General features: G+C 39.3%; 2 protein-coding genes across 4 annotated transcripts in view; one reads left to right on the top strand and one right to left on the bottom strand.

The window, feature by feature from the left end:
- The window catches only part of gpat2 (glycerol-3-phosphate acyltransferase 2, mitochondrial), a 30,003-nt gene extending 13,373 nt beyond the window's left edge, over positions 1 to 16,630 (top strand). Inside the window, exons 12-22 of the mRNA XM_062417881.1 lie at positions 533 to 651; positions 775 to 845; positions 1,118 to 1,278; positions 1,436 to 1,539; positions 5,888 to 6,072; positions 6,673 to 6,750; positions 7,585 to 7,707; positions 12,305 to 12,425; positions 12,728 to 12,796; positions 13,181 to 13,236; positions 16,517 to 16,630. Of these exons, the coding sequence (XP_062273865.1) occupies positions 533 to 651; positions 775 to 845; positions 1,118 to 1,278; positions 1,436 to 1,539; positions 5,888 to 6,072; positions 6,673 to 6,750; positions 7,585 to 7,707; positions 12,305 to 12,425; positions 12,728 to 12,796; positions 13,181 to 13,236; positions 16,517 to 16,630 (1,201 nt within the window). The remainder of the gene's footprint in view (positions 1 to 532; positions 652 to 774; positions 846 to 1,117; positions 1,279 to 1,435; positions 1,540 to 5,887; positions 6,073 to 6,672; positions 6,751 to 7,584; positions 7,708 to 12,304; positions 12,426 to 12,727; positions 12,797 to 13,180; positions 13,237 to 16,516) is intronic.
- A 1,542-nt stretch (positions 16,631 to 18,172) lies between these two features.
- On the bottom strand, positions 18,173 to 24,293 carry fahd2a (fumarylacetoacetate hydrolase domain containing 2A). 3 transcript variants are annotated; one of them, XM_062418197.1, is made up of 8 exons: positions 24,142 to 24,293; positions 23,029 to 23,285; positions 22,251 to 22,467; positions 21,221 to 21,280; positions 20,972 to 21,134; positions 19,543 to 19,651; positions 18,634 to 18,721; positions 18,173 to 18,402 (listed from the first exon to the last, which is right to left on the bottom strand). In XM_062418197.1, exons 2-8 carry the CDS (start codon positions 23,283 to 23,285, stop codon positions 18,340 to 18,342), a joined length of 957 nt encoding a protein of 318 aa, XP_062274181.1. In that variant the 5' UTR covers positions 24,142 to 24,293; the 3' UTR covers positions 18,173 to 18,339. The 3 variants fall into 3 exon arrangements, with proteins under 3 accessions (XP_062274181.1, XP_062274180.1, XP_062274182.1); XM_062418196.1 differs by having other exon boundaries at positions 24,095 to 24,288; XM_062418198.1 differs by having other exon boundaries at positions 24,258 to 24,285.
- Positions 24,294 to 24,623: the final 330 nt, after the last annotated feature.

Below are 24,623 nucleotides of genomic sequence, written 5' to 3' on the forward strand. Positions count from 1 at the left end.
ATATCTCACACACATGCACAGCTAAGATGCATAAATAATACTTGCACTCATATCACCCCAGCATAGCCTCGGATAAGTAGCTCATAAAAATGTATCAAACACACCTTTTTTAAACGATATAGCTGCCATTTTATACGCTTGTATGCACCTCAAACGCCTGAGTCTACAGTGTTTTTTAACTCAGACATACGTTCCTTCATTTTCAGAAATATGCTGTTAAGTCAACCACGTCCTGCTATAATAGCTATTAAAATGTAATAAGAGAGATTGATCATCTTTGAAAAATCTCATTTAATAATTGAAATGCTTCTTATACTGGAACTCACAAGATTTGTAATTCAACTCTCTTGATAATGAATGCAGTTTACTGTAATGCATTTTAATGGTAAAGCCAATAGTTTATCTTTTCAGTTCACTATCTGTGTTGTCCTTTTTTAACAAGTATCGGTTGAGATAACCTACTGTAAATTAAAATTAGCATAAATTCACCCTCACATCCTCTCTTCTGCTCACTTTTTCCTCTTTTCTTAAGAACTGAGAGTGTTTTTGGGCAGAGGAGGATGTCATGGCTCCTGCCTCCTCATTATGCATCTGAACAAACTCATCCGGAGAGAGACCTCAGCATTGCCATCATCCTCCACCTCATCTTCTGTAGGTCCAGGATTATGTTCCTCTGCTGCATCGTAAATGAATCTGTATAAGCTGTTGTTTTAATAGTATGCAAATTGTGCTGGCTTATCTATGCGTGCATGTGTGTGTGTTAACTGTTTCCAGCTGCCACCTCCTGCATGGCCGTGATGTCCACCACTCTTGTGTCCAGTCTTCTGTTGTACAGGCGCCGCAAGGTACATCATGTCTTATCTGCTGTATTTGTGTGTTAGTGTTTGTTGAGCCATTTTCCCCTTGATGCTGTCAATGTTCAAAATCCGCCTCTACCCCTCTCAGGATCCATCAATACTCCAAGAGGCTCATAAACAGAATTGGTTTTCATGGTAGTTTATTCGTGCGTGACAGTGATTTTCTGAGTCATACCCATCAGTCTCTAACTAATGTCACCAGATGGTTAATGCTCACCTCTGATTTTGGAACAAAACTTTTCCATCATTCTCCTCCGCAGGGTGTGAGTACATCTGTTCTGTGTCGTGATGTGGCCTGGCTCACAGATGAACTCTTGTTCAGGAACAAAGACGTCGGCTTTGGGGGAAGTTTAGCAGAGGTGGTCCACCATTCACTCTCTTTGCTCGCCCCTTGCCTCATCATTGCTACAGCGCCATCCAGGTTGGTTTTTCTGTCTGTCAAAAGGTGAAGAAAAAATACTGATAGTATGATACTGGAAAATTATGTTGCTTATCAAAAAACGAATTTCCCTTTTAGTGAAACCTCTGTCTTCATTACTGTCCTTTATTCCATTTGGTTCGTGTCTCCCTTCCTCTAGGAAAGACCCTATTATTGTGCCACGTCCTTCTTTTGCTGCCACACTTCACCTTTCTCTCCAGGCCCAGATTGTCACACATACCTTTATATTGGAAGCTGTTGCTGGTGAGTGAATTTGCATGCATGTATTTTGGTTAGCTGACAAAAATTTCCCATAACATTTAAGCCTAAATATCATCTTGAGACCCTGTGTTCTTCCGGCTTCTTGTTATCCGTGGGTGGGCTTGGCTGTGGCTCTTACTGTTGGCATGGCAGCTTTGAAAATCAGTTTGAAACGTGACATTTTAAAGTTTTAGTAATTAACATTCAAAGTGTTTTTAAGGCGTACCAAGCAGTGTCAGTGTACTTACACGCAACAGCAGACTTATATTTCGTCAGCAAGCACCTTCCTATATCCACTCATGTCAGCATGTACGTAAAACAGTTAATGTACCTGAAACAGGTGAGTCATCCATGAAACTCTAGCAGCAGTATTTTATGAGCCTTTGACTGAAAGACTCAATCAACAGACAAGGCACAGTCAGATGCACTTCCTTGCACTTTCATTTTATTCAAAGAAATCATGAAGGGAAGATGCTAAAATCATCCATGTGTCATTGCATAACCTAACCGTACCCATGCACTATTCACCATAACAATTATCTGTCCCAAGCCTTAGACACACCACAGCTGCCATGTGCATATATTGTGGAAAGCAAACATTTTAAAGCCATTGGCATTGAAAGTTATGCAAAGTTTTGCCAATATTAGCTTTCTTGTCTAGGGATAGGGTTTCCATAATACTGTACATATGAGTAATATATGGTAATCATATGATGGCGTAATGCCCAGATCCTAATCCTCACTAAAGTCTTATACCAACTGAAGCCAAGAGCTATCTGTTAACTGAATTTTACTGAAATGTTTACTGTCACTTTTCTAGATAACATCCTAAAAGGTAGACTGGGGTGAAACCGCAGCCCTGTGTTAGCATTGTTGGTGGAGGTAAAAATAATGTGGTGTTTTGAAGTGCTTTGAAGTACAGGAAGCTGCTTGGCCTGTTGAAAAAAAGTCTTTGTGCCCGCATGATTCATCATTCCTGTATGACTTACTGGGATGTGATGGTGGTAGGCGGGGGGCTCTGCAGTGCTGTAAGTGTTTGTGTAGTAGATTAATATAGCCATGCCATCCGTGTATATCCATCCATGAGTAGCATTTTTGATATACTGTCCGGATATTACACACATTTTTCTTCAAACCATAGGATAAGAGGGATCAGTGCACATCACCAAGTCTCTCCCATCATACAACACTCGCCACTTTAGTTTCTCAGGTCTATTGAAATAGAAGTATAGACAGGTCTATGTATGGGCACCTGGTTATGTTTTAAAATGTAGGAGCAAACTTGGAAAGATATATAAGTTGTGGGGGAGTCTGGAAAAAAAAGCAATTTAAAACAAACTTCCTGCATTTCTAACACCATGTAGGGTGCTATGAAAACCAAGAACAGTAAATAATCAGGTGGATCAGGTTAGGAAATTATTATTAGAAAGGCTGTCTCATATTTAAAATCTTTCTTACTCTGCTCCACCTGGGAAACAGCTGTAGCTAACCTGGTGTGATGAGCTCAGAGTTGCACTGATTTGAGCCAGTTGTGGTAAAGCAAGGTTTCGTATTTGGCATGAGATTTGAGAGATCAGATTAGATTAGAACGTGTTGGTTACCCTGTACAATGTAAAATTATGTTTTATTACTAGATTTCAGCATGTACTTACAAATGAGGTACTTATTTTTATGGATTTGCATAGGTATACTAACTTGTCCTATTATTTGGAATCACAAGAAAGTTTCAGAGCGACAGAGACACAGAGCGTCCTTGTAACCATAGTAACTAGCTATTACTCCTGTCTGCGTGCACATGGTGCGAGAGGAGAGGGAGAGATGCCATGCTGCTGCGTGAAGAGCCGCTGACTGAGATTACTCTGAGCAGCATGCTTGGGAATACATTACAATATAATACATTTGTGAATATATTCCGCCTTCCTCCGCTGCAGTGGCACTGTGCTGCTCTGTCTTGTCTGTCTGTGCGCTGACGGAGTCTTTTCACACATATCATGTCAGTTATGAATTAGTTTTTAACTGTGTAAAAAAATTGACGTGTGGCATGAGAGTGTGTTAAAAGTGTCAATTACATGAGTTCACGGTCAATGCGTAAGAGTTAGCAGCCATGTGACATTTATGCATGTTGGTATGGTGCGATGTGGTGGGACGGACAACCTTAAAATAATGCATCCGTGCCGGCTAACCCAGCCATGGCTGGATTCTTGTCAATATGATATCTCAGGAAGTCCCTGATGGAATTTCTTCCAATTTGGCACAAATGTCCACTTGGACACAAGGATACATGATGAGAATTTGGTGGTCAAAGTTAGGGCTGGGCAATATATCGATATTATATCGATATCGTGATATGAGACTAGATATCGTCTTAGATTTAGGATATCGTAATATCGTGATGCCATCAGTGTTGTCTTTTCCTGCTTTTAAATGTTGCAGTACTGTAAAAATGTGTAATTTTCTGAACTTATCAGACTGTTCTAGCTATTTACCTTTTACCCACTTTATCATTATAACCACATTACCGATGACTATTTATCAAACATTTCATCGTGTAAATATTTTGTGAAAGCATCAAGAGTCATTTCTACATTATCGTTGCAATAACTATATCGAGGTATTTGGTCGAATATATTGTGATAGTTGATTTTTTCCATATCCCCCAGCCCTAGTCAAAGGTCACTGTAACCTCATAAGTCACATTTTTGGCCATAATTCGAGAAATCTTACACTAATTATGAAGAAGTTTCATACAAATGTCTACTAGGATAAAATGATGGAAAAGGTCAAAGGTCAGCTTCACTGTGATGACATAATCTTCTGCAAAATACTTTTCCGGACATTATTCAACGCCATAACCCAGGAACTAAGGAAGAGGAGATTTTGACCATATTTAACATTTGTCCAGATACTGAATCGTTTACACTAATCTTGAAACTGTGGTGATTTTTTAGATCTTCTGTGCTGCCAGGTTAAAGATGTGTGTGAAACGTCCACGTTTTAGAAATTGTAGTTTCTTTGCAGCAACATCCACATCTGAAGCACCGTCTGCTGTCATGACTACAACTCTCAATGTTCGATCAGAATCAGCACATACAAGGAAAATACACTTAATACCTTTTTATTAAATTCCTTCAAAGTCTTAACTACAAATATATGTTTCTGGACAGACATGGATGTAAACTGTAACTTGACTTGCTGGTGGAGTCATAAAACCGAATGGCAGGATAATTTTAGGTTGTTACCTAATCTTACCCATGAATTATTCACCATAACCACTATCTTCCCCAAGCCTTAAACACACCATAGCCACCATGTGCATACATTGCAGAAAGCAAAAAATGTAATACCGTTGGCATTGAACATGAGCAGGGTTTTGCCAATATCAACATTCTTGTGTGGGGATGGGGTTCCCATAATACTGTACACATGAGTAATATATGGTAATCATCTGATGGCAGAATTCCCAGATCCTAATCCTCACGGAAGTCTTATATCAACTGAAGCCAAGAGCTGTCTGTTAACTAAATTCTACTAAAATGTGTACTGTCATTTTTCTAGTTATCATCCTAAAAGGCACACTGGGGTGAAACCGCAGCCCTGTGTTAGCATTGTTGGTGAAGGTAAAAATAATCTGGTGTATTGAAGTGTTTTGAAGTACAGGAAGCTGCTTGGCCTGTGGAAAAAAGTCTTTGTGCCCGCATGATTCATCATTCCTGTTTGACTTATTTTGGTTGAAGCTAGTGGGGGGGGGGGGGGCCTGTGTACTGCTGTAAGCGTTTCTTTAGTATATCAATACATAAATATATATAAAAATAAGAATTTAAAGTTAAATCGGCTCTGTTAAGGTAGTGATATGCTGTTATAATAATGTAGTAAATCTATGGTCCATGTATTAAAGACTAATTTACGGACAATTAAACTCAATTCTCCACCTGTCTTTTGACTGTTCTTCATAATGCAAAGCTGCAACCTCTATAATGTTTAAAATTTGTTTCCAGGCTTGATTATATGACAGAAAATGTGACGGCAACATGACCGATCTTGAGGTCTTGACTTTCCCACCAGCACATGAAAGCAGGAAAATAGGGATAAAAAGTACAAATAAAGAGATAAAACTAATGTAAATGGCGGAAATCCCTAATCCTGCTTATCAGGAAGATATCATTAATTGATCTGATCTATTAGCCAAAGACTGCATCCAACATATTTTGCAATAATTTGTTAAGAAGCAGACTAAACGTCGCCTGTTTTGGATGTTTCCAATTGTCAGTTTTTTGCACATATATTAAGTGTAGTAATTGCATGTAGCAGAGGGACAAAAGATATTAAGTTTGTGTGTTTCTTTTGTTCTTAGCGTGTGCTGTGTCAGCCATGCTGTGTGAGGTGGCCTGCAGTGGCGTTAGCAGCAGGGTGAGGAGTGACGGCGTGGAGGGAGAGGAGGTCAAAGGTGATATGGAGTTTGATGTGGTCCTCTGTCAGTCCGAGCTCACTGAGAGAACCCTGCAGCTCTGCCATCTTCTGCCTCCGGGCTTTATGCCAGTGAGTTTGAATTCATATCACACCCGCACACACACACACCCATTGTGTGTCTCATTCAATGGATGTTTAATGGAGCTGAACACCCATTCATCCTGCTCTGCTGCCTCTATCTCAGGCAGAGAGAGGTTTTGAAATGTTTGTTTGTGTGTGTGTGTGTGTGTGTGTGTGTGTGTGTGTGTGTGTGTGTGTGTGTGTGTGTGTGTGTGTGTACTGAGTGTGTGTGTGCCTGTGTGTGTACGTGCTCCATCAGACTGACTTCAAGGGCTCCAAATCTGAGCCAGAAATACTAGTCCTTTCTCTGTTTGCCCAACTTTCATTTCGGCAGCTGCTCTTTCTTGTCTCTTCTGCTTGCAGCTATGTTTCTCGCCCTTTTCCTCACCGAAAAATATTGCTCCTGCTCTCACAACCCTGTCGGCCACATCTCATTCTCCTCCTCTGATCTCAGCAACATCTCTACTACACACCTTATGCTCTCTGTCAGCTGTCTCTTTTTGCGCTTCTTGGATGTGTGATGGGGTGACGCTGTTTGTGCCTCTAACCTTGCATCACTGTTGAGCTGACCCATTCACCATCTCCGTGTCTGTCTCTCTTTCCCTCCAGCCCTGTCAGACGTCACGGAGTTTCGCTCTGGATGCAGTTGACAGTCTGGTGCGCTGTGGCATCCTGATCATGGAAGAAGTGAGATAAACATTTCTAAAAGTTGTATGTTCGGACACTACATAATTTAAAATCGTACTGTTTTTAGAATATTGCAAATATATTGAAAATATTCAGCTATCTAAAGGTTCTGGTTGGTATTTTATCTGTAGATATTTTTTGAAGTTAACTTCTTTCAGTACTTTGTTTAAACTTTGTTTTATTACTTCATACATACTTGCATGACAGAGCACGGTTGAGCACAATTAGATGTCATTATAAACTTTGGCATTTCCTTTTGTCAAACTTTTTACCTCATAACGCTCTAGTAACAAAAACCTGACTTTATCATTAAAGTCTTGCAGTAGGGATGCACCAACTCAGCCTGTTCTACCTAATTTCATCCATCTGCTGATAGTGAGTAGAGATGAGATGCTAATGCTCTCTTTTCTGTGTGTTTCACTTTGTGGAACTAATTTTTATGCAAGGTAACATTAGGACAAGGATTGCTGTAGGACTAAACATTGAGTCGGCAGTCCACCGTGACTGAATGAATGTGACCGATGGCTGAAATATTTAGTGTTTTAATGAAATTGACAAAGAAAGCTGTGTAATGTGGATCGTTATTTCATGGCCGATACCTCATCCATTTTTTAAGGTCAGCTTATTGAATTTCTGCACTTGACCAAAGTGAGCAGTGTCTTCTTTTCTACATATCTGAGTTTCGTCTTATGAATAATTGTGTGGAAGAACATGTCACATTTTATTTTATATAAAAAAATGATTAACATTGGACACAAAATGAGCACATCCAGAGATACTCAGTTCATCAAGTTACCAACAACTGCTTTCGGTTTCATCTTCCACACTGCGTAGATTCCCAGGGACATTCCTATCTGTGATTACTGGAAGAGGGAAGGCGCCCTCACCTGGACCACCACCGATGACCCGTATCACAGTGACTCTGACTGTGAGGAGCAGGACCTGCGTTCCTACAAGGTACAGAAGAGCACTACTGAGCCCCTCTGGCCTCTTCAAATGCCTTAGTGAGGCACCAGAGGTTATATGAAGGTAAAATGATTAACGCTGGCCAGGCCTACAGAAGATGGCACCCTAAGTGACGTGCCTACAGGGCACATACGAAATTACTAGAAACACCACATGAAAAAGAACTTTGAAGTGACTTAATCTCCATTACAAAAGCACCTAACACAGATGAATCATGTAACTTGAATGCCAATTAGCAGTATTTGTCAGCTTAAAAGAAGCCTAGCTGTCATGACTATCATGTGATTTTTCAAAGCAACACCAGACAGCTAACCAATTTCCAGAGGGGCCAAACAGTGCAGGTGCATCAGTCACGAACTCTGCAATGTGAAATAGAGGTGACAGCCTCAAACAAACAAATTACACCAAAAAAGAGCAACAGTGGTCACAAATCAAAGCACCCTGACATAGAAAGGCATTCACCTATATTATCTTCATTATTATCAATCATGAATCAAGCACTTTTTTTTTCTTTTTCAACATATAAAACTACAATAAAACTAAATATATTTTTCAAAGGTACCTTGAGGACTTGTCACTGTAAAGTAACAGTTCTTTATGTCAATTTTTGTCATCAAAAAATGTTTTGTTCTGAAGGTTTAACAGCATTTCTTGCCTCATAAAACATTTTTATGTTGCCTTCGATGCAGTGAAAATGTTGCATTTCAGTTTATTTCACTTTGGGGTTGTCCTTTGTGTACTAACTTGATTTACAAAGAAAAAAGAGAAGTCCACAGTACTGAATAATGTAAGCTCCTGAAACATATGAATGATTCAAAGTATTCCTCAAGCCTGTTTCCACAGCATGTATATTGTGTATAGGTTACAGTTTGATGTTGGTATGTACATAGTAGATTGCTTTGGGATGATTGATGTATTTCATATCTCCTAGTTTTAGGTGGAGCTGTCTTTTGTGTGTGTGTATATATAGCCTGCAATTTCTTCATACAGATGTTTGTCTGATGAAGACCAAAAAAGTTGGAAACACTGCATCATTAAATAGCTCTTGAGTTACAGTATTCAGTGTGTGGACAACCTCTCTTTTTTAAAATTTAGTATGCTACTATTGTCTTTCACCCGTACCTAACTGGGGGTCGGATCCACACACTATCCATCTTCCCTGCTTGTTTAAGATACAGCCATTACTCAAGACCCTGTTTTTATCAGAAAATTTAAGCTGCACTGTAAAAGCTGAAATATACAGAATGCATCTAAATAGGTTTATGTGGCTATCTGTGCCCCAAGCAAGTACATTTGACTTACAAATCCAGTAGACAAAAAAAGGCTTCACATTGGATTAAATTCTTTTCTTCAACTTTACAGTTATCCACCAAGACAGAGTTTTACCAATATGTGTACTGCTTTACTCTTTTCACCTTCTCCATTCAGTGCTCTTACTCCTCTTCACCTACCGCCTCTGCTCTGCCGCCCTCAGCTCAGGTGCAGTGGAAGATCAGCAGAACACCTCCGTTCAAACCATGAAAAATATTCCCCTACCTCCTCGTTTGCTGACTTTTTTTTCCAGTTGGTCCGGCTACATTCGGCCTCTGGTCTCACAAAGCAGGCTGTCAGTAATCCAGGTTAAATTGCCATAGTAACTAATTCTCTAGAAAAAGCCCCGTCCTGTGTAGGCTTGAAGTTTGATGCCTAAACATCTGAACTTTACAGCTTCGTTTTATTCACTGACATGTAGAGAGGCGCTTATATGTCTGTCTGTTTTATTTGCTTACATTAAGTCGTTTGTTTATATACCTCACATACAGTAATTTCCTCAAGTGGCAATCCTCTACTAGTATCAGTACCAACTACCACATTAATTAATTAAATTATGTATTTATGTAATAGGTTGGATACATACATTAAAATTTGAGTTCATGACATGCAGTTTAAAATAACTGAGCAAAACAATCAGTTGTTGAAAAACAAATGATGTAATGTTTCTAAACTTTCAACATACATTAACTTTTGCATTTCTCTGTTGCCATTTCTCATATATTAGCTGGTATGTACACTAATATCAATATATATATGATGAGCTAAATTGGCTGATAAAATCTTGTTACCACGTTCATTTGGAGCCATTTATTGTTTCATAATTCTGCTTATTGGTCTTATCTAACTATCATGCCGCAGCCATAAGTGGATCTCAGCACATTTTATCCACTAACATCTATTGTTCTGACTGCACTCTCTTCTCTCAGTACTTAAAACTTTTAAGTGCTGTACATACACGTAATGCTTGTTTAAATAGGGCTGAATTAGCCTTGTTGACTAAATGGTGACTACCGATTGAAAAGATGGATGAGCTCCATTCAAAATATCAGGCTGTTATGAAATCTTGAGATGCATTTTGAAGCATTCTTATACAAAACGAAACATAATGAGGGTGGTTTGAGAAGTTTCCTATGCTCAGATGCATTGATATTTGGAGGTAAAACCTTCAACCTATAATATCTGCTGCAGACTATTCAGTATGCTGTGCCGGTGTGAGCGTCCATCCTAAGAGAGAAACATAAGAGTTCATAATGGTCCTGTATGATTCTGTAATAAGGGTTACAGGACCAGCTGCACTCTATAATAAAAATTCCCATATATTTCCATATTATATGATTATAATGGTCCCTATACACACTGTTTAACTATTTATAAAGAGCTTTCATGAACCCCCAGTTCTTTTGCCTCCATAGTTACCAGATGTTACCATAACTCCGTCTTCATGGTAAATGTTTAAATGCATAATTGCAGAGAAGAAGTAGATATCCATCTTCTGAATCCCTAATCCCTAACATTGTCCAATAAGTGCGCTGTATGGTCATTGTTTTGTCAAGATGCTTTAGTTCCAGTTAAAATCTTGTAATGTTACAGTATGCAAATACATTTTAGACAACATTGTGCTTCCAGCAGTTTGGAGAAGGTCCTTTGTTGTGCATACATGACGATGCCCTCATGCACAAAGCCAGGTCCATAAAGAAATGGTTTGGTGAGGAAGAACTTGACCTGTAAAGAGCCGTTACCCCATTCATTACACAAACTGTGGGCCAGATCTTTTTGCTTGGTCACATCAGCAATGCTAACATGCTTGCAATGATAATGCAGTTTAGCAGGTGTGTTTATTATGTTCACCGTGTTGGATTCTAGCATTTTATAATTAGCAACAACACAAATAGATATTTCTCAACTGATGGGAATGCAGTAGATGTCAATAAAATCTGCTGGAGCTCAGGACATTTTACACAGGGAAATTGATTGAAGCTCGAAAGGAGTTACAGTACACATTGTGCTGTGCCAGTTAATTCTGTCGTCTAATTTTGGACAATAGTAATTAAACCCTTCACCATATCCTTACCACCTCCAAATAAGGTTATTCTTCACACACCTATGTCTCTGTTGGTTATTGAACTATAAACAAAACACAACATTATACTGAATAAAGTTTGATTAGTAGACACATAGTCTGTACATATGTTATCCATTCAAAGAGAAGGCCAGTCTGACTGTCTGCACAAAGCACAGCATATCTCTACCTAATCTTGGTTTCCATTGGAGACAGCCAGCCTTATCATGATAGCTGCATATCCCAGCCAACCTGGGATACAGTGCCAACAAGAGAGATGAGCCGCCCTGAGACAGACAGGTCATGACCTACTGATAGAAAATGACCAGAAAATGACCCATGGAGCACAAATATTTCCCCCCACACTAGACATTTAGATATGTTACGCCATGTAGTTATGGTATATGTTACAGTGTAAGTGAAAACTTGGATCTGCTGGTGATGATTAGAAAAGGGATCTCGAAGATATTGCCAAGACCATTCACTGTGAACCACAACTGTCAACTTCACGGTGGTCCACTAGAGGAAATGTCAGGGGATCAACAAAGTCTGTAAGATTTCATCTTCTAGGGCCATAAATGTTTGTATAAAGTTTAATAACCATCCATCTAATAGATGAAGTATTTTAATCTGGAGGAGACAGACTGACATTGACATTCCAAGAGCCATTTTAGCATGGCTAAAAATGTAATGATTCACCTGAAACCAACCTATTTTATTTAGCTTTTTGTTTATTTGTTTGACAGGGCCATAATTAGCCATAATTAGCCTAAAATACTTTTTTCCATCTGTTGTCCCTGGCCAGATGTTGTTAGGTTATTAGGCAACCTAAAATTAGACTATAATGACAAAAAAAATCATGGTAGACAAAGTAATTACTACGCACAGACTGAAAACAGTACACATCCACCAATCAAACAATGTCACAACACAATATAAAATAGTTAAACAATGGTACTTATCAAGTAAATTATGTTAAACAAAGTATACAAAATGCATTTTGCTACGTTGAAAGAAAAACTTTAAGTGTTTGTACTTCTGTATACTGCAGCAGTATCTTTTTCGGCTTGACAGAACTGACTGTGACTTTTTACTATCTGTTCACTAGCAGAACATTCTCTTTTGTCCCTCGATTCTTCCCTCATCCTTACTCTGCCATTTCTGACCACTTCTGCTTCAATCTTTGTCCTTGTTTGTTTCTTTCTTTCTTTCTAGATAAGCCAACCGAGTCAGTGTCCCGACATGCTCTTCTTCCTCTGCAGTATGCTAGCTGGACATCTGAGGGCACTGTGCTGGACCACTGCAGGCCTGGACCTCCTGCACACACCTCTACCAGGTGTGTGTATGTTTTTGGGACAGTGTTCCTCTTTAAACTACATTTAACTGTCAAATGTTTGTGTTACATTTAGTATTGATTTTGTTTTTCACAGCAAAGAACCAGAATATCTCTTGCATGCATGCCAGTCAAAGTGAATTTATGACGGTGTTATTCAGTCTTATCCTGCACACCAGTCAGAAATATACATTATGTTAGGATGTCACTGAACCATGAATAATCTGTGTATTATATTGGCAGACTGTCCTCACTTTTCTTTGAGGGAAATAATCGGCTATATTTTCACGTCTTTCCCCGTGCAGAAGCAGAGTTCGTGGCTCAGATACACTTCCATCTCTGTGACACAGCAAATAAGAAGAAGCAGCACTACGGTGAGCACAACCTGACATCCCCTAAAATACACACACACAGAAAGATCTTCAGGTTCTTTGCTGTAACTTAAAAGCCGTAATGTAAAAAGCTTGTCACCTTGCCTTTTTCCCACTGACTCAGTGTGTGTTGTAACAATTCAGTGGAGACGAGAGAAGAAAGGCAGAGCAGCTTCCCCACGCACATCACATGCTCTCTTCTTCTTCTTAAAAAACATATAAGACCATCAGAAACCACACAAATGACACCCCTCAATAATACACAGTATAAAAATTCCATCAGTCCCACTGGTAATGACTTTGTTCTGTTATCCCGACCTGGTTTTTCTATATTGGATATCTGTCTGTTCTTTTGATTCATGTGTGCCTTTGTGCCGTATCTCACAGAGAGCTGCTCAGAGGAGGCTGCACACACTGCAGTTAGAACACTAATAGACCTGGGGGTGAGTGACAGCCTCTGTGTGTGTGTGTGTGTGTGTGTGTGTGTGTGTGTGTGTGTGTGTGTGTGTGTGTGTGTGTGTGTGTGTGTGTGTGTGTGTGTGTGTGTGTGTGTGTGTGTGTGTGTGTGTGTGTGTGTGTGTGTGTGTCTGTCTAAATCTGTCTGCGGAGACTTGGAGCTCGACTCAGGAATGAAAGTTTAGGCGCAGTCCAACTCCAAAAAGTTCAGTTCTTACATTAATCTGGTTCCAGGTGAGCCCGAGTTCAACTTGAGTCTCATGATCGTCAATCGCCAGCAGCGTTTTTCGACAATATTTCCTGAGTCCGGAGCTCAGCCTGAACAGGGATACAAACTGATCACACTGAGAAATTCAGCCTGACTTGAGTAAGACATATCCAATCATGTGAGGAAGAAATGTCCGTCTACCAATAGAATTCACTGGACCAAGAACACAAGTAATTTAAATTAGAACTTGGGGAAAGAAGTAGAGCAGGTCCCCCAACTGTGGTAAAGTAATTTACATTTCACACTCCGGTCTTTAAAGGTAAAGCCAGAAATTCTAATCCGTGTAATCTAATCTAATCCAAAAATATCTGGTGTCCATACAAAGCACCGGTTCAGTTAATGATCATGTAAACAAAGTGGCTCAGAGCGAGCCACACAACAATACTCCAATCAGCAGCAGTGGGCGTTCGTGCACAGGACAGGGGGAAGTCATCAGAGCAGCTGTGTGTGTGAGGACATGACAGTCTCCCCTCTCCAACTCCTTTTGCATTGTGGTGGAGAGACCAGTTCACATAAAAAGTGTTTTCTCCCAGCACTTCCATTTAGGGCTGAGATCATATTTTATAGATATCATCTTAGATTTTGAATATCGTGATATGGAATAAGTGTTGTTCTTTTCCTGCTTTTAAAGGCTGCAGTACAGTAAAAATGTAATTTTCTGATCTTAATAGTCTGTTCTATTATCTGCCTTTATCCACTTAGTCATTACATCCACATTACTGATTATTTTTTATCAAAAACCTCAGTGCGTAAATATTTTGTGAAAGTACAGATAGTCGTCCCTACAACATTGTCAAAATATAGATATGGAGGTATGTGGTTAAAAATATTGATTCTGGCTATATCGCCCAGCCCTTCTTCCATTTCATTAAATGTATGAATCCACACTGAATCTGAGACAGTCTCACATAGACCACTGAGTTTTTTTTATGCTCTGAGTCTGTTTCTGTCACATTTAGAGACGCATAATCTGAGGAGGCTGCTGTTTTCAATACAGTACAAACACTGTTGATTTCTTCACATGAAGCCAACATGTTAACTATTTTGGTTCAGTAAACTGCTGTCAGTCAGTTTGGTTGGCTGCTGTCCTCTCTGCTCTCCAGGACTGCAGCTGACAGACGGCTGCTTCTGTGGACAGACGCTGAACACAGGTCGAGTGAGAAGTGGGGAGGCTGCAGAGAGGCGGAGAGTTTGGATGGACTGTTGTGCTCACGATACAAAATAATTATCCACTTAAGATAATGAAGAGAAACAGATGTGACTCTACAGCTGGCACACTCTAGATTCTTTCATATTTCTCTTCTGGTCAGCTAGCCCAGGTGTTAGCGTTGCTGCCTTAGCATTGCACCTCCTTGAATTTGGTGGGTGGAGCTTCTGAAGGAGCACATAAGGGTAATTGGGTGGTTAGTTCAAATATAGTCTTTCTCCAGAATGACTGACTCTACCTTTTAAAGAAGAATACTGCTGTCATATAGTTATATAATCAGATATTTCTCTATATATAGTTTACATTTTACAATTTTGTTAAGTTTGATTGTTAAAACATGTACAAATGATCTGTAATAAACCTTTAGCTCAAATTCTTGATGACTCCAGAATCTACGAATATGCAAATATTTTTAATTTCAAAAGTTTAATTGCAGGACACAAGATGTCTCCTACTTCACTGTAAAGTTCATTCTGGAGGCTTCAAGTTTCAAGTTGATTACTGAATCACAATTGGCCCTAAACTAGTTGTAATGTCACAGAGAAACTTTCCACTTTCAGCAGATTAATGTGAAAACAGCCCTCTGGTGTCAAACTCTGCACATACATCTTTCTGCACAGTGAAGCTCAAACATCCAACTGAGGGAACAAGACACAAAACATGTTCTGCTTCACCCACTGGTGGTTTGTAAAGCAACTTATTTTTGGGAATTCCTCAGTACCAGACTTTTATTTCTTCCTGTGGGTCATGAGGTGATATAAAAAAACAACTTCAAAATGAACCGAGGCTTAAACAGAAACTTTGCCGTGGCCAGATAAAGGCTTCATGTTTATTGTGATGGATTATCAGGCAGTGGCAATTATCAGGTCTTTCCTACAAGTTGTTTTTCTTACAGTGCTAGAAGGAAGGCAGCAAATGGTTTCTCTTGCAGATAGGAATATTAGTCTCTGTTATCTCCATCTCTACTGACTCTGCAAACAACTGCAAGGAATAATGAAGAGGAGAAGGGAAACCTATCCGATCGCTACCAACCTAAAAAAAAACAGAAGAATCTGAAGAGAAACACATCTATTCTAGTGAGGTTTTGGCTCACGGTAGAAAAGAGAAAGGAGGAGAGGGACACTTGCTCATAACTTTAATGCAATCTTTTTATCCATAAATATATAAATCAGTGTTACGGCACACATTCCCCTCTCACAATTTACCACGCAAGCCTTTCAGCTCGGTAAAGTAGATACTCTCTGCACCCATCAGTCTCCTCTATCAGTTTGAGAGTTGGGAATTGCTGCCTTTTAAAAATAGAGCATCATTGACCTATATATATATATATATCAGCAAAGATCTCACAAAGCAATAATTAACTTTCTTATCGAGGTTATCAGTCAGAAATGGTTATCTTGCTTGTCTTCGGGATTTGACAACTGATTCTACCCCTGCTGTCAAGACGTCTTGGTTTTTTAAGTCCTGCAGGTCAAATCTAAGGAGAGAATTGGCTCGTTGTGTTTATGCAACCGTTAAATAAAGGTAGGACAGTTCAGTCTGAGGTTTATCATTTCAGGCCTTGCTGACTGAAAAAAGGTGGATCAGTCTTATGTTTCTTTAGCTTTGTTTTCTTTTTGAGCTGTTTTGAAAGGTCTTGTTTTTTAATCTTTTATTACTTTAGTGTATTTGTCCTTGTGCTAAAAAGCACCCCACTAAAGATAAGAAAAGCTCGTCGCCCACATTGTTCAAATAAAGGTTACTGAATAAAAAGCATTATGTCCTAACAGTACCGTGTTTATGTCCACTTCAGGTCCTTCTGCAGGAGCGGCAGAAAGGAGTCTTCCTCAGTGTCAGCCCTTTGTTCGGTGTGCCAGAAAACAGGAAGAAGCTGCACGGCTTCATTTCTCAGTATTTGTACAATTAGTGAGTTTAACCGAGCCGCGTGATCCGAGGCCTCGACAGTTTTGTTTTGTTTCGTTCAGTCTGACCTCGTTGTAACCAGAACATATTGTTTAACTTTGTTGTAGTTTTTCAAAAGTTTATTAAATAAAGTTGACAGTAAAACAGATCTGCTTATTTCACCCTTAAATTGAAGCATATTTTGAGGAGCATCAACAAAGACTTGTAGTAGATTATTATAATTTTTTCCAAGACTCTCATTGTTCTGAGTTGAATGTAGATGTGCCTCTGCTGAGTCAGACCTCTGGAGAGTCTGTCTGTTCAACAAAGACCTTTTGACACTGAAACACAGATACAAATCAATGCCTCGCTTTGAACAGGAGCTTTTTCTGGCAGGCGTAATATTTTAGTATTACGAGTTTACAGCTGCATGTTTGTACAATCAAAATTTAAGAGCGGCTGTTTTCCCTCAATTCGGCCAACTCCAAAGCTGAGCAGCTCTCAGACTGTGAGACTCTACTGCCACCCAGTGTCAAACTGAGATGCCAGTAGGTTGGCTAAATAATGTAGGGTTGGTGGTTTGATGCTCAGTTCATCCTGTTTGTAGCTAATTATCTAATTTTTAGGACACTGAACCCCAAATAACTCACCATGTATATGTTTGTTTTTTCAGTTTACAGTCTTCTGTCCAAGGTTAACAAACTTCATACCTCAAATCCTCCAAATAGTGTGCAGTATGGAACTGAGATTTTCTCTCAAATCTAATCGTTCTGAACATAATTAAACAGCTCAAACATAATTAACAGGTACAACATGTCACCTCATCACGCTACTGCACAGTGCAGAGGGGGCCGTTTCATGTAAGGATTTCTCTGAAGCTCGTCTCTTTCAATGAGAAAAAAAAATTGATTTCAGCAGAAAAGAAAACGTAGCGAGCACGTACATGAATAAAATCCCAGATTGAAGTAATTATGAAGAATTTCAAACTTTTTTACATTCTGCAACATACCTATGTAATGAACAACACATGTCTGTCCCTTCTTAGGAAATGTTCTTCCATCACCAGGGGATAATGTTTTGACGTCCATGCCTATGGTTGTGCTACTTTTCGAAGATTAACCCTGGCGCATACAACCTTGGACAGGGCGCTGAGCTAAGTGCTTAGCTTGAATATTTGATCAAGCTTGAATAATCAACTCAGATGTTTTAATACAACTCAAACAATGTACTAGCATCATATGTTGGAATAATATGGTTATGTTTCCATGAAGTGAAAAGAACATTTTGAAGACAGCATTTTTTTTAATGCAATTAAATTCTAGCTGTTAGTGGGAATGTGCTTCTTTTTTATGAGAAACAGGCCGTTTGAACCCTGTAAGAGGTTTCATATACAATTTTTCAACTTTAATATTAAACATAACCAGAAACATTTTAGTTTTTACATCCAAAAAGTCAGTTGGTTCAGTTTCTTTTTTCTATACTGTATCATAAGTGGGTGTCAAATGAAAGAGTTTTTTGTTTACTGCTGGTGATGTATGTGACTAAATAACTGAGGTCAAGAAAAAAATCGGAATGAGATGTACTTTTTTTATACACCATCAGATGGTTTGCATGCAATCAAACAGCAAACTCTAAATTATACTGTTTTTGAAAACAGTAATTCAGCATTTTAATTTAACAGCTGACATTCATTTATGGATGTTTCAGATTGTTTTCAGAAGTTTGTCTCAGAGTTCAGACCACTTTGTTGATTATAGAGCCTAATTGGTCTATTTGGCACTCCACCACGTCGCCTTTCTGAAAGAAAACAAACAGTGAAGCACTTTGTTAAAACACACCTTCACCCCCTATAAATTGAACACTCACTGTACTTCGTTAGTGACTCTACTGTGGGATAAATACGTGTGCATTCATTAAGTTATTTTGGATGAAGTGAAAGTAAAGTTTTGAGGTGTGACCACAGGCACAAATATTTACTGAATCTAGTTCAAGGAATTTTCTTATCAGAAGTTTGACGTGCAAAATCACCTTGAGAAAGATGGGCGGCTTCCTGAACACACCCACACCTGGAGGGGTGCCTGTCAGGAAAACATCTCCGGGAGTTAATGTCACAAACCTGACAGGAGGAGAATAAACAGAGTGGAGGCCCAAGATTCATTAGGAGGAAAGAAAATTACTTTGTGATATAACACCAAAAACAATTAACTAAATGTCGTTAGTGACTCTACTGTGGGATAAATACATGTGCAGTCATGAAGTTATTTTGGATAAAGTGAAAGTAAAGTTTTGAGGTGTGACCACAAATATTTACTGAATCTAGTTCAAGTATTTTTCTTACCATAAGTTTGACCTTTTAGTGACTGTGGAAGATATTGCTCGTGTTTCTCATCCGCATGCAAAGATTATCTCATTTAATCACATTTTATTTATGTATTTATTCGTAGGTAAAGGTAAGCAGAAATAGAGAACTTCCCCAAATTATTCTAATGTATTTTAGGATCCTGTGAAAGGTGCCACGAGCCGCTGTCATTACAGAGCGATACAGGCTTTGTCACCAGTAAGTCAGGCAAGGGAGCCGGACACTTTGCTTGTCTATGAATTTCAAATCAGATCATTGAACGCACCGCTTGTTCAGGGCGCTTTAGGGCAACAGGTGCCAACTGTGGTGGATAAGTATCAGCTGAAGCATGTAATTTCAGCTTTGAGTCTGATGAACAGGGGCCATTTGCAAGCACAGTGATCCTATTGTGCATTTATTTCTTACCAGTTAGATTTGCATAATTTTTTTAATGAACACTCCGCACTCTCTGCTGGAGTTACCGAGGCACAAAAAATGTTAAAGTTTGAGGTATATTTTATGTAAATCTGCACTTTAAACTCTCTGTGAGGCAGAGACACCATTATCATGAGGGATAAGTGTTTACTGAGTGGACGTACTTTGAGACCCAGGCGACCAGCGCCTCCGTCTTGAAGATCATCTGATCAGTGTTGCTGCTCTGGACGGTGTCTCCATTAACCAGGCAGCGAACGCCCAGGTTGTGAGGATCTGAATGTGAAATGATACCAAAAAAGAACAGCACAGTTAATATTCCTTTTTGTTGTTTTAGACTTGTGTATTACACAATAACTATTCAAGGAAGTGTATAGACATGTTGTTATATTAAAAAAAACAAAAAAAGCTGAAATAAAGTAAAGGACAACACTTGTTGTCCGGTAATGAGCAGCTACAATACAAGAAAGAAAATAATGAGTAAATAATGTAGCTGCTTTAAAGTAGACAATAAATATTTGTAACAAACTTAGAAAGAGTGAGTGTTCTGTTAAAGGACAAACTTGATATATAAGGATACTCATCACCATGATCTTCTATCAAACAGAGATGATGTTGGAACAAATTTACGTTTGTTTTTTAAATTGGCAAATTATACCTACAACACCTTAACGAAAACAGATTGATACACAGGGACAAGCAAAGAAAATCCATTTTAAACATGCATTAACTGATTTTTGTGGCCTTTTGGGGGAAGCAGAAACAAGTTCAATCACCTTTCAAGCTGATGTCGCATTTTTTAGCAAACAGTTGCCTATATATCTTTCCAGCAGTTACAGAGAAACATTATCATTCATTTTGAGTGGTGTTTTCTGTCCACCTGATGAATTTAAGTCCAATATTCACTTTTTTATATCTCTGTTTTTGGTCTCCTGAGGGAAATATCTGACTCTTTAGCTGATAAATTCTCCTCTATGTTCACCAGTTAGTCGCTATCTGTGTCTGGTGCTGAGCAGGGAGTACACAGTGGGATTTTGGAGCTTTATCTCAGAAATAACTGTCCATCGTGGCCCAACACGACACTATCACCGTACTGAGCAGTAAAGTTACAGCTAAACAATGATCAGAAAGTCGCTATAAAGCTGAGGGGAGCTGCAGAGTCCGATGATAACTCTCTGCAGGTTAACTACGAACAACATTTCACACTGTCATTTAATATGTTATAAATAAATATTGATTGTGGCAACTTTAACACATTATCATAAGCTGAAGATCCATGTCCTTTGATTATGTGGTTAACCTTACATTTAACGTAATCAATCTCTACATGTTGGATATCATAAATATGGTAACACACAGTCATGCAGACTGTTTATACCTCAAATCTTTTCTGACTAATATTTATCATACAGTTGAGGCTGCGCTGCTGCTCCAGTCAGATAAAGAGCCGACACTTTTCACAGAATTGCTGCTTGTTGACAGCTTGTTAAGCGATGCTACTGAAGTACAAAATCACAGATAATTGCGTGATTCACCAGACTGCCTTTAATTTCCACTTTCTGTCTCGCCCCCTCCCTGCCTCTCGTCCACTTTCACCTCGCACAGCGTCTGTGGTAACTAAGGCGGGGCCGAGAGGACAGAAGCTGTCGAATGTTTTTCCCAGCAGCCATTGCTTTCCGTTGCGCTTCATCTGCCAGTCACGCGCGCTCACGTCATTGGCTACACTGAACCCAGCCACATAGGACAGGGCGTCCTCCGCCTGAAGAAGAAGTGGGGTGGAAATGAAAGTCAGGACAGATGCTTCGGAGTTATTATAGACATCACTGGTGCTGTTGTGAAGCTCACCTTGATGTGTTTTCCTCTTCGTCCAATCACAAAAGCCAACTCCACCTCCCAGTCCACCTCCTTGAAACAAGGAGACAAAACATACGGCGTTAAAAAAGCACCAGAGCTGCATCTCAGTTCCATACTGGACACTAATTGGAGGATTTGAGGTATGAAGTTTGTTCACCTTGGACAGATGACCGTATACTGAAAACAGTCAGTAAGCAGACTAAAAAAACACTGATATGTGAGTGTTCTGTATATGCACACTGTTGTCCCATAATGCAAAGCACAGAGCAAGTGAGGGTATTAAAGACAGGTGGAAAAGATTAAAATACATTATTAATAGTGGTGAGACAGCTCCAGAAAGGAGAAACAATTTGGAAAACAAATGTTTAGAGAAGTATTTTCTCTTTGTGAAAGTTAAATTGATGATCACGCTCCAAAGTCAGTTTGACATCCAACTGCACATATATTGAATTATGTACTGTTAGTATAAAAGAAAAGTATGTTGATTTCTTGGATACTTGCAGAAAAAAATAGTACACCATAAAAATGTGTTTTGGTACATACTGTGTGGAGTTAGTATGTAGTGTGGCTTTGGGACACAGCATGATAAGCAGCAAGATAACACATCACAAAACACCTAAAGAAACCCTCCTGATCCTCCTGAACCTGATTGTGTCTTATTGTGCTGTTTTTATACTGTGTCTAGAAGAATAAAAATGGTGCAATGGTGCACTCCTCTCATCCTGGATACCGTTTTCACTCATGTTAACAAGTTTTTAGGTTGTTTTTTTAGGATTCTGGCTCTCACCTGAGACTAAAAGAGCATGCAGAAAAATACAGTAGATCTGTCACAATCATGAAAATACAACTTTTACTTCTTTTTTTGTTGCACATTTTGGATCAAATCTAGTAAAAAAAAGAAATAACTTTAACTCTAAGACACTCACAGTATTTAAAAGTCAGGCTATAGACTCTATAGAGGTTTTTAAGACAACTCAAATCTAGACCACCTGAGATCTTTTCTTGGGGTCGAGTCTCTCACCTGGCTCTCTGCGGGCAGAATGATGTCATCGTAGGGTCCCGTGATGGCACTGGGGAACTTGCTGAAGATGATCGGCTCTTTGGGAATCGGGGCGTTCTGCTCCAGGCAGTGGTCGCGGTAGTTCATCCCCACACACACCACCTTCTCCGGAGCCAACACAGGAGACAGCAGCGTGATGTCTGAACGCTCCACCACACACTGACCGGACGACAGCGCTCTGAGGAAGAGGAGGAAGGAGGAATGATGATGATAATCTGTAAAATGAAGTTGGTATTTAAGCAGATTTAGTTTAATGAGCAAATGGATGATTATGTTTTATGGAAGATGATTATGGTTGGACAATGTTTCACTAGGAGGAAGTGGTTTAATGAGCAAGATATTGTGACATCAGAATTTGATCATTTAAAGGATTTTTGAAAGAAGTTCCTGATTCACAAAGAAGTTTTAATTAATTGTGATGTTTTAAAAGGAACATGCTTTATAAAGATTTAATGAAAATACCTTGTTGAATGGGAAGGTGATGATATTAAGATAATTAAAAAAGATAATGATTTAGAAATATGTTGATTAATATAGGAAGATCTTAGATTTTTAAAGTTCATAACCACTTAAATAATTATTGAGGAAGATAATTATTTGAGAAGAGAAAAAAAATCGTAACTGAGGAAGATAACTGACGAGTATAATTTAATAAGATGATTCTGGTTTTGAAACTAATTAAGAGGCAAAGAAATTATTACAAAATGACTAACTGTGACTGAAAATATGTGTCGGATACCTCTGTGCACACTCCAGACCTTTGTCTCCCAGCTCCAGCAGCTCCCTCATGGTCGAGGGCATGGAAGGCTCAAACGCCTTCAGATCCACCACGCTGAGCCCCTCGCCTTGCTCCACTCCGACTCTGATGCCTCCTCCCTCACCATGGCGATGAAACTGCACCAGGCGCATCCCTGCACCGCACACGCCTCGCCTCTGAGGGTTTGCTGTCGGTCTGTGAAGAAATAAACTCCTGAGGATGCGAAGAGGATGTCTCATCTGTTGAGAACAAAAGAAGTGAAAGTGCTGTGAGGAGGAGAGAATGGAAACGTGACAGACAAGTAGAGAGAGAGAGAGAGAGAGAGAGAGAGAGAGAGAGAGAGAGAGAGAGAGAGAGAGAGAGAGAGAGAGAGAGAGAGAGAGAGAGAGAGAGAGAGAGAGAGAGAGAGAGAGAGAGAGAGAGAGAGAGAGAGAGAGAGAGAGAGAGAGAGAGAGAGAGAGAGAGAGAGAGAAAGCTAAAATTAGGGTTTAGATATTCATGCATTTACAAGAATACGGCACCAGAGGGAGTAATGTTCTGTCCCGTTATGTCCCTGTTGAGCTGCAGTGGAAGTATAGTAACTAAAAAACTATCGTTGAACGATATCTACTTGATTTGACTCATTTGGACCCTGAGCTTCGGATAAACTTTTACATACATTTTTGCACAGAAGATTTTGTCCCCCATCGCTTGCATTGTAAGTGCATTATGGGGGGGTCTACTAATGGTCAGTATGAACAGGAGGAATGATTAGAGCAAGAAAAAAACGTTTTATGTTCAAATGAGCATCTGTTTTTTTAGACAGACGTGAAAAATTGCAAACCTATCCTTTAGTAAAGTAAAACTCACAGAACTCAAACTCCTCTGATCACGTGAGGACAACATGAGCAGTGTGTGAACAGGTTAATTCTTTGCTGCCTTTAAACCGGTTTGCCTGGCTGTATTTAGGCGAAGTGCAAACCGCTTCAGCTTATCTGCCAACGTTCAATTATCAATGCGTGTTATCACAAGTAATAGAGCTATAAATCATGATAAGAAAACCACAAACCTGCATGAACACAGTCTCAGTTAAGTTAGCTGGTAACTTTTGCCTACCTGACGCACGAGCTGCAGCTCTGCAAATTGCCTCTCTTTTTTTCAATATTTTTTTAAAATCTCAGATAAAGTGAAATTTCAAGAAGACTGGGAAATTATAACATGCCACTGAATACCTGGGACAGTAACTTTTGTTCTTGCCCTTTGTACTGCCTCTGGTTAATACTCACCTTTGGTTCTGAACCGAAAACACCACTTCTAACTACTTCCGGTTAGCATTTGTAGTCCGTGAGGTCAGTCGTGTTTAAATCGAGATAAATCACTCAACACAAACTACAAAGTGTAGCCATTATTTTTTTTAAATAATATTCTACAAAACAAAAAGCAATACAATACTCTTATTATCTACTTAAAGGTGATTTTCACGTTTTTAATCCGCTGTAGAAACTACAATTCCCAGCAGGAAGTTTAAACGCGTCTTCCAGTGCGGTGGGAATTTTAACTACTTCACGTACATGAAAGACTTAACAAGAATGAAATAT

The sequence above is a fragment of the Scomber scombrus genome, chromosome 4 (assembly GCF_963691925.1).
Source record: "Scomber scombrus chromosome 4, fScoSco1.1, whole genome shotgun sequence".
Classification (NCBI taxonomy): Eukaryota; Metazoa; Chordata; class Actinopteri; order Scombriformes; family Scombridae; genus Scomber; species Scomber scombrus.